The 14,989-nt window shown below is 44.9% G+C and overlaps 1 protein-coding gene across 2 annotated transcripts in view; it reads right to left on the bottom strand.

The window, feature by feature from the left end:
* PNPLA7 (patatin like phospholipase domain containing 7) overlaps nucleotides 1-14,989 on the bottom strand; it is a 135,930-nt gene that overhangs the window by 100,512 nt on the left and 20,429 nt on the right. For both annotated transcript variants that reach the window (XM_059486427.1, XM_059486428.1), the window contains exons 13-17: nucleotides 14,123-14,215; nucleotides 9,725-9,825; nucleotides 6,866-7,012; nucleotides 1,970-2,047; nucleotides 951-1,156 (exon numbers count right to left, since the gene is read on the bottom strand). In XM_059486427.1, the coding sequence (XP_059342410.1) occupies nucleotides 951-1,156; nucleotides 1,970-2,047; nucleotides 6,866-7,012; nucleotides 9,725-9,825; nucleotides 14,123-14,215 (625 nt within the window). The remainder of the gene's footprint in view (nucleotides 1-950; nucleotides 1,157-1,969; nucleotides 2,048-6,865; nucleotides 7,013-9,724; nucleotides 9,826-14,122; nucleotides 14,216-14,989) is intronic.

The following is a 14,989-nucleotide window of genomic DNA, read 5'->3' as shown; positions in this document are numbered from 1 at the left end:
CTGGCTCTGTCTGGGAACAGAACTGGGGAGGTTTTCCAGCAAAAAGGAATAATTAATCCAAGACAAAGGGCTTGGCCAAAGCAGCAATTAACCAAGCAAAGTGCAGGCTCTGGGCAGATTTTTTCATTTGAATTATGAAGTATATGAGAAACTTGGGCCATAATTCCCACCCCACTGGGTTAAGTGCTCTATAGGCCTTGAACAAAGACTTTTCTCTAAGCCATTTAATATTGTCACGTTCCCTGAATTGCTCCTTGCTGGAGTTAAACCACCTGAGAGAGGGACCACACTCCTATACCCACCCCATAAAAACATGGTTTGCTGTGGGATGCACCTGCAGCAGCACAAACATCCAACACTGGGATTAAATCCATGGCATCACTGCTATTGGAAAAGACCTCCAAGGTCATCAGGTCCAAGCTTTAACTGAATGCCTCCAGGCCCACTAAACCTTATCACAAAGTGCCACATCTTGGGTGTTCACACGTTTTTTGGAGCACCTCCAGGGACAGTGACTCCACACTGCCAGAGCAGCCTCTTGAGATGTCCAACTATTCTTCCAGTGAATAAATAATTCCAAAAATCCAACTTGAACCTCCCCTGGCCATTCCCTCTGCTTCTGTCCCTGTTCCTGGGAGCAGAGCCTGATCTGTCCCACTGTCCCCTCCTGTCAGGAGCTGTGCAGAGCCACAAGGGCCCCCTGAGCCTCCTTTGCTCCAGGCTGAGCCCCTGCCCAGCTCCCTCAGCCCCTCCTGGGGCTCCAGACCCTCCATGTCCTTCTTGCACTGAGTGGCCCAAAATTAACCCCAGGATTTGATGAGTGGCCCCTCACCAGCACCCAGCACAGGGGGACAGTCACTCCCCTGCTCCTTTGTTCAATACAGTAATAAAAATTCTAAAAAATACTTTAAAAATCCCAGATCTACGTATGTTTGAATGGCAGAACTCACTCATAGAAATGGGACTTGGAGATGGAGAGGAAGCTGCAGTCTCTGTTGGCCTTGATGGTGAAGATGAGGGGCTCCCCAGTGAGCACAGCCAGCTGCCCCACCAGCTCCCCAGGGTGGGTGATGAAGAGGCAGGTGTCCTCCTCAGAGTCAATCTTCCTCTGGTACACATGGAGCATCCCAGAGACCACAAAGCAGACATTGACATCCTGGAGCAAATGGGAGGGAAAAATAAAACAAAATTAAAAAAAGAGCTCAATTACAATCCCCCCCCCAGATTTTAAAAGCAATTATCCCAGTGACAGAGCTATCATGACCAATCTGTTTCCCAGAAAGCTCCCCTATAGCTTTTGAACAATTAGGTGGTAAAATAAGATACAATAGTGAATTATTAAAAGCAGGGTATGAATATTTAAAACTAAGCAGGCACAATATTGAAAAATGCATTTCTCTTTGGGTGGTTGTGAAAAATGAAGGCTGCATCCTGAGATATCAAGGAATAACAACAGAACTGGGAGAGGAGGAGATAATGGGGAATCACAGCTGCACGATGAGGGGCATGGCAGGTCAGCAGGGCAGAGCCCAGCAGTGCAACTGCAGCTGCCCATCATCTGCTTTGCTTAAGCTCCTCTATTTACACAGGATTATTATAAATGAAGCTTGTTACATCCTAAACACACTTTGCTATCAACAAATAATGCTGGATTGGTTTTCTATGAGGGCTTTACTGCCACTGATGGCATCATAAAAGCCCAAAGTGCAGGGTTGAGAGGCTTCCCAGTCCCCAGAGCTCCTGAGGAAGATGAAGGATGACCCCACACCTTCCCACGAGGTCCATCAGAGCTGACAACACCCAGAGCCCCACCCTGGCTGTGCTGCAGCCCTGTCCTGTCAGCAGGAGGGCCCAGAGCTGGGGCCTTCACCTCCAGAAGGGGTGGCTTGGGAAGGGACAGGTGGGAATGTTTTATTTCCATTAATGTGTATAAACACCTCCTGGAGGGGCACAGACTGAGCAGACTCACCTGATCTCCCTGCCTGGACAGCACAGTGCCAGCAGTGACCTGGTGCAGTGTCACTTTGCCATTCAGCAGGGCAGGATTCTGGAGAAGAAAAGGGTGGAGGTAAAATTTACTGCTCTGTGCACAGGTAAAGGTGCCAGAATGTGAGGAACCACCCAAATAAAGTAAGAACAACAGTTAAGACTATTTTACAAGTACTTGTATCTCTTTAAAATATGGCACCTATTTTTATAATTCTCTACCCACCCAATATTTCTTCCAGAAGAGGAAAAAAGGTGTGATTTAATTGATTCATTAAGGTGTGATTTAATTGATCTATTTGAATTGATCACATTTGGATTCTTAAGGATTTTCCATTCATCAATTTCCCCCCCAGACTCTTTAAAGGGTCTTTAATGAAAAAAGATTTGTATCAGCTGGCATGAAAACCATCAAACATAAAGTTACCTTCAAAGGAAGGTGAAACTAGAGGAGATTCTCTGTATCAGGGAGTACCAGGACAGAATAATCCAGCACTGGCTGTGTCCCAGCCCAGCCCTGGGCACACAGCTCAGAGCTCATTTTCACACACACTGTCCAACAAAAGCTTCCCCAAGCTCATCAGCTCCTGTGCTCAGGCACACAACAGTGGGAATTTCACTCCCAACTGAAAAGCACATGGGAGGAAAGATCTTCCCAAAAGCCACCCTCAGTTTGGACCCCAATCCCTTGCAATGCCAAGGAGATGAGCTGGCTGAGCCTAAAAATTCTTTTGATCCAAACATTGCTTTTATCACCACAATCCTGAGTGCATAACAGACACCCAAACAGGCACAGAGAGACTTTTCCTTCCATCTCAAAGAACTGCCCACACAATCTGGGGTCCCGTGTGCAGCCAGGATCAAACCCTAATGCTTCAGGCCACCTTTGCTTTGGCATAACCTTCACTCAAACCAACAAATCACAGAGTCACAGACTGCTTGGTTTCAAAGGGACCTTAAAGCTCATCCAGTCATGGCAGGGACATTTTCCACTGTCCCAGGTGCCCCAAACCCCAATGTCCAGCCTGGCCTTGGGCACTGCCAGGGATCCAGGGGCAGCCACAGCTGCTCTGGGCACCCTGTGCCAGGGTCTCACCATGCTTCAAATAAAGAATTTCTTCCTAATATTCAATGTCAGCCTGCCCTCCTTCAGCTTAAAGCCATTCCTCCTTGCCCTGTCACTCCATGCCCTCAGTCCCTCTCCAGCCTTCTTATAAACCTTCAGAAATTCAGCATTTTATCAGCACCCTGAAGGGGCTGGGGCACAAAACAAGGCTCAGTTATGAGTGCACAGGTCAGGCTGAAGCAGTTCTGGCTCTCACAGCCTCCCTGGGTGCTTGGCTGTGCCTCAGAGGCAGAAGCACTAAAGCTGCACTCACAGGAGAACCAATTGAGCACAAGAGCAGAGCACAATGTGACCCCAGCCATCAAGTCCATTCCAGCAGGAAACCAGCACAGCAGAGATGTAAACACTCCACCAGTGTAATTGTTCTGCCAGGCTGGAATTGTTCTATTTTGGGGTGAAAAGAAATAGTGCAAGTGAAATAATCACAATTATTCTTTACACCTACTGCTGATAAAAAGAACATATTTTCATCAAAAATAGTTTTATTAAAGCCAATCTTTTTCATGGGAACATATCCAATGCAGAGAACCTGACAAGCACCTGTCAAAATATTTCAGTTCAGCAACAGCAACTCAACTAATTTCTATAATGTTTTTTCTATATTTAGACATTTATGGTTGTATAGTATTACCTATTCTCAAAGCCAAAGTTGTAACTCTGAAAGTGCCTCTCAGCAGGGGAATTCAGGCTCCCCCATGAGCTCTGCTTATCAAGAGCATTTTCAGGCTGCATCAGCTCAAAAAATAAAAAATTGCTGCCAAGATTTTCTTCATGTCTAAGACTACTTAAGTACTGGGATAGATTGTACTCAGGGCTGTGAGAGCCTCAGCATTGGAGATCTTTAAAGCAGCTCAGCCAAAAACCTGCCAGAAATGACTTGGCAGCATCTGATTGTGCCTCAGGCATGGCAGGGACTGAGTGACCTCAGGCAGAGCTTGGACTCCTCCTTTGCTGGGCAATCTCTGCCCCATGAACCAAGAAAAGAAACGACAAATGAAATCCATCCTGTCCCTCTCACATGGGTGAGACCAGCAAACCCCAGTTCAGCACTGCACAGCCACAGGGTTTAGGGTGAAATCTGCACTGAGCCCCCCAGGGAGGGAAAATAACAAAATAATTACCCCAAAAAGCTCCATTTCCCAGCAATGTGATACATGACCGCGGTACATGATTGCAGCAGGAATCTCAACAAAGTTGGTTACAACAGCAAATTTAAGAAGCAACAAAGGTTATTTCTAGGTAACAAATTAGCAGGAGTTTATGGTAGGAAGTGAAAACACAAACCAGTTATAAACAAGTTAAATACAGCAATAATTAACTGGGACAAATAATATTTTTGTCAAAGGAAATGCCCTTGTAACTCACAAAGAAGAGATGCCAGCAACACTGCTTAACCCTCCTCATCATAGATAAAGCTGAAAACACACAAAAACTGTAGGAGATTGAAAACCATTCATGACAGAGATCCAAGGAATTCAAGTTACTTAAAACAAAAGAAAAAAAAAAGAAAATTTTAATTCTGATGTCAGATACCTAAAGGCTATTTGAAATAATGCCTCTCTTTCTAGAGACATTTATCCTCTCTCTCTGTCACATAAAAAAACCTCAACTAAACAATCAAAAAACCCCAAAGCTACCATCTGTCATCAAAACATCTCAATTTTATTCACTCTGATTGTCTGCTCTGAAAAATGACAATTTAAAATGCTTTCATCTTATTTTTTAAGAGAAGACCTTACAAGAATTCATTTCCTTTCATGTAAGCAGAGCAGCATTGAACACAAATACTTTGTACACAGTAAGATTATTCTTGCATTTCTTGTAGAAGAATCAACTTTTGTATTACTACATGGGAAAAAAAATTGAGATTTCAATTTTTGACATTTGGCCACATCCCAACAGAATTTCATTTGCTTGTGAAAAACTACAGTGCTTGAAAATCCTACTTTATTTCACCAGTATTTAGATCTTTATGTTATAAATTCTGCCTATTAGGAGCTGCATTTTAAGGATACTGTTGAAATCAACTTTATCTCTGAACTGCTACTTGGTAATTACTGAGAAATCTATTCTAGACTAAAAGAAAAGTGCTGTAATAAGGAGCTTCAGTAATCTTGGCATTTTGCTTATGATCTGATAGTTGGCTCAAGAACAGAACAGATGAAGTCTTACTCCTTCTGCAACAATAATTTATTCTAAAATAATCTGCAGCCTTTCATGAGGATATAAATGCCTGAAAAACCCTGAAAATGAACATAATGAGGCAGGTAAGGCTCCTGCAGCCTGAGAGACCTCAGATCAGTGAGGATGGGGAACAGGCACCTCCAGCCTCACAACTGGGAGCTGAAAGACCCTGACAGGGATTTTGAAGCTGCAAGGGGAATAATTTTGGAAGTCAGGAAGGAATGCTAAAATCTAGAAGTAAAATCTTTTAAATTCTAGCTGGTGTTGTTTGCTGACAGCTCTGAAGGCAGGAGGAGGTGCAGCAGCTGTGCCCAGCCCCTGGCAGCAGCAGCAGACAGGAATTATTGCAGAACAGGCTGGAACAAACCAGGGCTGTCTGTGGCTGACTGAGACAGATGCTGAGCTTTCCCAAACTGTCTGAGCATCCACATGAACAGACACACCTCTGTAACGAAATGCAGCTGGAATGATGAGAACAATTTTCAATCCTTCTTACACCACCAAGTGTCTGGGCCTCTAGCTTGTCAGAGTGACCCCAAGAAGAGCTGGAAAGTCTCTTTTCCCAGCCTGGCACTTGAAGAAGGAGTCAGGGCTCTTAATTTCTCAGTCTCAAGGTTGTTTATTGCTCCTTATCTATAAAATTCTTTCTCCTGTCTAGCTGAGGTCCGCTCAGCAAGACAGTTCAGGCACTCTGCCTGCCCCCAGGGTGGTGTTATCTTTTTATACTAAAAACTACATGTACAATATTTACAATTATTTTCCAATACTTATCACCTATGTCAGTCAGTGAGCTTCTACTCTAAACCAATCTAAAAGTGCCAACATCACAGCAGAAGATAGAGGCCAAGAAGAGGAAGGAGAAAGGCTGGACACACCCAGATCCCTCCATCTTGCCTCCTGAACCCCCATTCTAAAAACCTCAAAATCTTTTTCACTTTGTGATAAATTCACTATCATTCTGCTTAATTTGTCATGGCTTGCAGATCTTCATCTAAGGTTGGTAATTTGCTCCACGGGTCATAAGCAAACCCACACAGGGGCATTTTGGGCTCTGTGCCAGGGTCTCTGAGCCCCCTGGCAGGGTCCTGGCTGCTCAGGACAGACTGAGGGATGTTCTGGGTCCTGACAACCAAGGGGCTGAGTTCAGCAGGGATCACGCACTGCCCCTGCCATGGGCACAGGAGCCAGCTGGGAGATGCTGCCATGCCCCCAGGAAAGCACAGGGACAATTCCAAACCCAAACACCTCCCTAGGATGCAGTGCCACCATGATCCATGGGTTCAGCAATCACCTGGACCTTTAGATAACTTCCCACACTCATGAGGGGGCAGGAGTTGCACATGTGCTGCTTGCACAGAGAGGGGAGATTCATGCTCTGCATTCCAGTCTGGTCTCTTGAAATGGCAGAATAATTCAAATTTATTTCAACCCCTCTAATGACCTAAACAGGCTGTTGAGTAAAACATCCAGCCCATCTCCAGCACACTGAGGAGACAAATCCACTTTTCAGTTCCTGGCAGAATGAAATGAAAAGCAAAGCAAAGGCAGTTTCCCCTTGCAATAACTCACATCAAGTTTCATCAGGGCGGAGAGGTCTCTCTTTGCTGTTTCCACAATGGCATCAATGTGTTTGCTGTTACAGGAGTCCTGCACAGCACTGTAATGGAAAACTGCTGAAGGAGTTTCTGTCACTGTCACTGTCTTCTTCAATATCGACTGCAAAGAGAAGGAGCACATCAAGGATCAGGTTAAACATCAAAACTGGCACCTACCAAAACTGGCCTTTATCCTCTGCATTCTCTACCCACCACAACTGGTGGTCTGAAAAAAAAGAAATCTAGGTTTCCAAAAAAGCAACAGCTTCCTAACTTCATTATCCCTGCATTTTTCTGCACAGCCTGACACTTGAATCAAACAAAGTTACTCATCACAGCTTGTGGAAGGGAAGGAATGAGAGACTTCACAAACTGGGCTGCTGCCAGCTTGATGAAACTAAAACTTTACCAACCCTCTACACAAAGATGGAGGAAAAGATAAAATGCCTGTCAAGGTCACAGTGAGCAACACTTTCATTCCACATTTTAAGGTGCAGGTTTCTAATTCAAGAGGGGTTTTGTGCTCCTGACTTCAAGGTCAGTATTTGTAAAAAGTAGACCACAAAAACAAAAACAGATTGATAAATAATGACTGGAAACCTACAGCTGATACAAGGTTTTCATTCCTTGCTGTAAAGGACCTCTCACAAATAGAGCATGGTCTGACAAATCCAAATAATCCATTTCATGATTCAGGGGAAGAAAATACATAAAAAGCTGCAGCAGTGGTTTCACATTGCTCACCAAGGGAATCTCAAAATGTGCAATAAAATGACTTGATGGCCACTAACATCTACTGAAACACCCATAAGTTAAAAAACAATGACACAAAAACATTCAAGGCCAGGTTGGGTGGTGCAGAGAAGGTGTCCCTGGCCACAGTAGGAGGACTGGACCAGCTGGGCTTCAGAGGTGCCTTCCAACCCAAACCATTCTGTAAATCCAAATATCCCAACTCACAGAGAGCCACAAGGGCAGCATTTTGCAGGCAGGAAGAAAACCTTCACATGACTGCAGGCAGAATGAGGTGAGGGAGGGCAGGAAGTATCACCAGCTGGGGGTTATGTTCAAATCACCAACAGGACAGAACTGCTGGGGAACGTGCCTTGAGCTATTTGATTTTCCAGCACCACTCTCATTACCTGGTTGTGACAATGGGAAGATGCCAGCAGCTCACATCCCAGGCAGCAGACCAAGAACTTAATGTTACAACTTGTTGTAGCATGTTTTTATGTTTTATAATGGTTTTGTCTTTGGATCTCCTTATTTTCCCCGAATGGTTTACCCCAAATTGTGTCCCCTCCCTCTACCTGTGTAATCCCTTTCCTTTGCTGAGATTATCCCCAAACCCTCACCCTCAGTCACTCAGCATCCCATCCCCTCCATCTAGAATGTTCTGTCCAGGACATGGAGTGATTAGCCAGAGGCCAGGGGTCAACCCTCCAAGTGTTTCTCCTTACCTTCTCCTAAATGTCCATTCGCCCCTATCCATCCCTTAATTTTTGTTATTGGTTAGTAAAATCTTATCTACTTTAGGTTTCCACCTCCCTTTAAATGTAACCTTGGCCCCTCTCCTGGGGCTCTCAGCAGGAGGCCCCCTGAGATTGTAGAGGCTCCCTGGAACTCCTGAAATAAACCTTGGATTAACCCCTGCTAAGAGTCCATCCCTTCATCTTCCACTGTTGTTCCAGCATCTCCTCTGCTGCAGGTGATCAGCCTGGCTGCCCTCTGTCCCTCTGTACCCCTGGGGATCAGCCTGGCTGCCCTCTGTACCCCCAGTGTAGCCATGATATTTTCTGAAAAATCCTTTCCTTAGGATTTTTTCTCCTGAGAAGCTGGGAGGCCTCAGGAACAAAATGGAAACAATGATTATCTGCTGCTGTGGAATGCAACAGGTGCAGCTGTGATTGGTCTCATAGAGTTGTTTCTAATTAATGGCCAGTCACAGCTGGCTTGGACTCTCTGTCCAAGACACATGCTTTTGTTATCATTCTTGCTTTTCTATTCTTAGCCAGCCTTCTGATGAAACCTTTTCTTCTATTCCTTTAGTACAGTTTTAATATAATATATAAAATAAAAAAATAAATCAAGCCTTCTGAAACATGGAGTCAGATCCTCATCTCTTCCCTCATCCTAAGGTCCCTGTGAACTCTGTCACATCCCCAGGGATCAGCCTGGCTGCCCCCTGTCCTTCTGTACCCCCAGGGATCAGCCTGGCCACCTTTGGTGCCCCCCCCAGGGATGGGGATCAGCCTGGCTGCCTTTGGTGCCCCCCCAGGGATGGGGATCAGCCTGGCTGCCTCTGGTGCCCCCAGGGATCAGCCTGGCTGCCTTTGGTGCCCCCCCAGGGATGGGGATCAGCCTGGCTGCCTTTGGTGCCCCCAAGGATCAGCCTGGCTGCTTTTGGTGCCCCCCCAGGGATGGGGATCAGCCTGGCTGCCTCTGGTGCCCCCAGGGATGGGGATCAGCCTGGCTGCCTTTGGTGCCCCCAGGGATCAGCCTGGCTGCCTTTGGTACCCCCCCAGGGATGGGGATCAGCCTGGCTGCCTCTGGTGCCCCCAGGGATCAGCCTGGCTGCCTTTGGTGCCCCCAGGGATCAGCCTGGCTGCCTTTGGTGCCCCCAGGGATCAGCCTGGCTGCCTTTGGTGCCCCCAGGGCAAAGGAGAGTGCCCCCTCCCCGTCCCCGCTCTTCACCGCGTCAGGGCAGGCCGGGTTCCCTCAGTGGCTCCCAGAGGAACCAGAACACCAACTCACTTTAGAAGTTTTTTGACCAACCCCACAAAGCAGATCCTGCCCCAGGATTCAGGCTGGGCCCTGGGAAGGGCAGACCCACCTTGGCCACGCCGGGGCTGCCGGCGGCGTCCTCGGGGGCCAGGTGCACCCGGGCCCTCTCGTAGGCCATGTCCATGTCAGACTTGGCACTGCTGGAATTGTCTGCAACACAAAGCAACACAGAAATCCTGCTGTGAGCACCTCCTGCACTGCAGCTCCTCACAAACAGCAGCTAGCACACCAAGGGAGCAACTTGGCACCTCCATGTTCTGGTTATTTCCCAGCTCCTTCTGACCTGGAACTTGAAATCCTCCCATGGAACTCAGGTGTGCAACACATCCCAGAACTCCCACACCCACTTTGTACAGGGTACAGTCATTATTTGGAGGTTTGGTGTGGGGTTTTTTGTCCACTGAGAATTGGCAGAGCACTGGAGAGAGGGAACTCTGATAACTTCAAACTTTGAGGTGTTTTTTATGCCTTTCTGCAAAACTGCCTGAGGTGCTGCTGCTGATGGTTCATTTCAGCCGCTGCATCTTATTTTCAATACTCCACAAATCCTTGAAATCCTTCATAGGGTTAACATTAAGTTTCAGGGGCCAATTTCCTCATTGGTGAGAGCAGCTCACCCTCTGAGCTCATCTGTTGCCCACCTAGATGTTGATGGGTTTGTACAAAAGGTGGGATCTGCTGAAGAAATCTTATTTATTTTAAAAGCCTTTCTGGAAAAATTAAACATATTTTCTATTCAGTTCCACATCCTTGGAAGTCACAGTGCCAGGATGTAGCTGTCCTTCCTTTATCAATCCAGGTCACCTTTTATGCCCTAAAACCAGGCTCTGCTCAAGGGGAGGGACACAGGAAGAATATAAGACAGTTATTAAAACAACAACCACAACAACAACAATAATAACAGTAGCAGTAAATCCACCAAATAATAATAACAATAACAATAATAATAATAATAACAGCAAATCCACCAAGTTTTCCTCACTGTTTTCAGGAAATTATTCTTAGTAATATTTTCACCAAACTAAAGAATTTTTTTGCAGCCAATAAATTGCCATTTCATAGGGAGAAAATTATGATCAGCAACTTCTAAAAGTCTTTCTACACAAAGCATTTTGCCCCTAAAAATTTCAAATCTTTTCTACAACTTGTCCAAATTGTGGTGCTGAAAGTCACATAAGAAATTCCCTTACAGTTCTCACTTAATTAATGAATTTGAAGTCAATGCTACTTCCATTCCTTACATCCCAATTTTAATACATCTTAATTACATTAAGACCTTGGCTGTCCCATGCACCTTCCAGGAACTTCTCTGAGTTAATCAATAATGAAAACATAACTGGGAAACTCCTCCTGTTTGAAAACCTTGAACAGGATTCCCACAGCCTAAAGATTTACAGATGAGTTTAAGAATCATGCAGAAATTGCAATTTCCCCTAACAAATAAAGCTATAATAATTTCAACCTTATTTCTATGCCTAATATATCTCCAAAGCAGACTATTCAGAAAAGTTTACATTTTCTTCCTTACACCTTTTACCTTCAGTCACTACACTGTTCTTACACTTTTGCTTTTTTAAGTACAAATTGCTGCTCAGAATAAGCTGGACCCTTTGGAACAGCAATTGTCCCTCCCGAGTGGTAAATTCTGTCACCTAAAAATTCAAAATTTTAATTCTGAATTCTTTCCCCACCTGTCCCTCTCAAGAAGCAAACACTTGAATTTGCCCAGGATTGCCACAAGCTTTGGGAATTTGGCTTTTGGAACCAGAATTTACCATTGTGAGCTGTGACCATGTGACAATACCACCCTACCATGAAGGGTGAATTCCATAAACTGAATTTCAAAAGCACAGTTTTTATTTCTGAAGGGTTTGACTCCTATCTCCCACCCCAGCCAGGCCAAGGGAAGAAGCTCACTGCCACAAATATTCACATCTACCTCAGAGTACCCTTTCCATGTCATCTTGAGGAAATGGCCTTGAGTTCTGCCAGGGGAGGTTTAGAATAGATATTAGACAAATCTTTTCATGGAAAGGGTTGTAAAATACTGGCACAGGCTGCTCAGGGCAGGGGTGGAGCCACCAGCCCTGAAGTGTTCAAAGGACACGTGGGTGTGACACCTGGGGACAGGGTTTAGTGGTGAACACAGGGTGGTGCTGCCTGGCAGTTGGACTTCAAGATCTTAAATCTCAAGATGTGCAATAAAATGACTTGACAGCCATAGCATCTACTGAAACACCTATAAGTTAAAAAACAATAACACAAAAACATTCAGGGCCAGGTTGGGTGGTGCAGAGAAGGTGCCTTCCCTGCCAGTGCCACACATCAGGGCTCTGGGAGAACAGCTCCAACTCTTAGGGAAAAAACACCAGAACAATAAAAAACAACTTCTGTTTAAATTAAAAATAGAGTTAGGAAGACTTACTTCCAGGGACAATGAAGGGGTGAGGTTGTTATATCCAAAAGGCCCTGCTGTTTTATTTCTGCTTTCTAATTCCTCAGTCCCCCAGCCCAGATGCCTCCACGAATTAATTCTCTCTTTTTCCACCCAAAGTTACTACATTTATAAAGCAGAATAGCCTGAGCTGACAGAATTTATTCCCTCATCTGCTATGCTTTAAGCTAGATAACTACACAAAAACCAAACAGATTACAGCCAGCCCCAGGAGCAACTGAGGCAGAAGTGTTTTCTCCCAAAGCAATTTTTAGCAGTGTTTATTAATTCTATCAACAAGCAAATCAAGGAGATGTTGAGATAACAGCACTTCTATGACTCTAACAATTTTCTCCTCTCTGAATTAATAACAAACATGATCAATATTCCATGGAGTCTGAACACACAGTAAGCAGTGGAATAGAATCTCAAGCACTGTCTTGATCTTTTCATTGCAGACATCAAGACACTTTCTGTGCAAGCTAAACAGTGAGAAAAAATCAGCTCTGTTAACTGAGGCAAATCATAATTACTCAATTAGATATGCTGCTTCTGTCAGTAAAAATTAGTTCTCCCTATCTGCTAAGCTCTGTGTACCTTGGCATAACTTCTATGACACATAAAAGGAGAAAGGAAGGACAAATGGACATACCCACTGAGAGGTTTGCAGGGATCCTTCCATATTAAAGCTCCTAAGAACACACAGGGACTGTTACTGAAATGTCTCAGCTGCACAGGCAGAGCTCACTGAACTGCCTCATTTACCTGGGGAAGGGGCTGTGTTCAGGGCACAGATTAATTAATTTATCACTGAATCGAGTCTGCTGGTGCATTTTGTAATTCCCAGTGTAAAACAACCTCACACACGTGAAGATCAAGCCAAGTCAGTATTTTCTCTTAATTTGTCTCCCTGGTTTAGAAAGATGATCTGCTCACCCCAGCCAAAATCCTATTTCTGCATCACATCCACCCCCTCTGGACAGCAACATGGAAACCATGAAGAATCTAAGTGGGACCCTTTACACTTGCACAGAAGAGGAACCAAATGAGCCCTCCAGTGTCAAAACTGCAGGAACTCCCCATTGCTCCCCTCTGTGCACAGCAGCAGCTTTGTGTGGCAGCAACAAGTGACACAAACCTCACCCTGGGGAGAGCTCTGAGGGCTCCCTCCTTCTTCCTTGTCTCCAAACCCTTCAACCCTCACAGTACATCCCTTTCTCCTAAGTCACTCAATAGCCAAGGTGAGCAATAAAAGCATCTTCTAAAGTAGCCAGGGCACCTTTACTCCACTGATTAAACATTTCTCTATCAGCAGTACCTGAGCATGAGCTTGGATTCCCTGGCAGAGGTTAATTTATTACTCAACTAACAGAGACAGATGCCTGTGCTCTGTGACTCCCACTAGAACTCCAGTTTTTCCACCTTGAAGCACAAAGCTGCCCTAAACACCAGCCCCAGAGGAAAATGCCTACAGTGGAGTAAGTGAAGTTCCCTAAAATGACACTGCAGCATCAAAGCAGCTCAGCCTCATAAATGTCTCCTCAGAGCATCCCATGATCCATCACCTTTATTATCCTCTCTGAAGAACATTCCTCTAAAAGCAGCAAAGCAATGTAATGTGCTTTTTGGGACAATCAGCCAAGCAAGAAACGTGTGTCATCTTTTATGTGAAAGATGATGGCCTATCATCATAATTCAGTTTGTTTCAGTAATATCAATTAATAAAGCTCCTCATTTGCAGGTCTTGGTAGCCAAATGATGTTCCCCATTGCTGATAATGACAGCAAGGGAATGCTCTCTGGGATAATAGTCCATTTGTTACTAAATAATTTTTTGACCAATGAGTTAGGAAGCAGCACACTGCAAGATGATTATGTACCATGAACAGGGCTGAAAGATGATTATCCACCATAAACAGGAACATTATCTAACCCAGCACTCCAGAGATCATGTGGCTTCCCCCATGATTAGATAAATTACATATTCCCCACAATTTTGCCAAGCACTACTTACTAGAAGCCTCTGTAGAGCCTGCATAGGGAGGTGATGAAAGGCTTCTTCTGAAAACATGCTCAGAGTTTTCTGCACCAGAAATCCTCAACATGTCTGAAATTTAAAAGCAAATGTTATAACCACAAGGTATCCCCTAATAAAGCAAGTTTCACTAACAATAAGAACCTTTAACTACCCACTACTAAAGGCTGACTTAAAGATTCTGAAACATGGACATTAAATTTAATATTAAATTAAACATTTTCCTGGTTTTGATTTAATTAATTTTTTTCCATCTGCAGAGGCAAAATTCAACTCCATCTATTTTCCTGGCTTTACCTTCAGTACTGAGTCTTTGGGCTGAAAAGACAGAAATCCAGCAATTCTTCTACTGGTGTCTAGAGAGCTGAATTTTCCCAACTCCCTCTCTGCATTCAAAATGAGGAGTCACTAATTTTTCCCCCCTTCCTTCATACCTCAGTATCATTGAGAGCACAGTAATATTTCCCCATTGAAGCCAAGGACTATCCAAAGGCTTCAAACCTGGAATGAATCTAAGACAATCCTTAACTACTCTGATAAAATAAAAATCCTCTGATCAATAGCAGTGATATCAACAGTGGATCAAGTGTAGTGAAAGGACAAAGGGGAATGGCCTCAAGCTGAAGGAGGGCAAGGTCAGACTGGATTTGGGGAGGAAATTATTTACTGTTAAGGGAGTGAGGCCCTGGCACAGGGTGCCCAGAGCAGCTGTGGCTGCCCCTGGATCCCTGGCAGTGCCCAAGGCCAGGCTGGATGGGTCTGGAGCAGCCTGGGACAGTGGGATGTGTCCCTGCCATGGCAGGGGTGGCACTGGATGGGCTTTAAGGTCCTTTCCAACCCAAACCA

Source organism: Ammospiza nelsoni, chromosome 20, assembly GCF_027579445.1.
Source record: "Ammospiza nelsoni isolate bAmmNel1 chromosome 20, bAmmNel1.pri, whole genome shotgun sequence".
In the NCBI taxonomy this organism is placed as follows: domain Eukaryota; kingdom Metazoa; phylum Chordata; class Aves; order Passeriformes; family Passerellidae; genus Ammospiza; species Ammospiza nelsoni.
The sequence above is the reverse complement of the archived record's forward strand: the minus strand, read 5'-3'. Positions and strand labels throughout refer to the sequence as shown.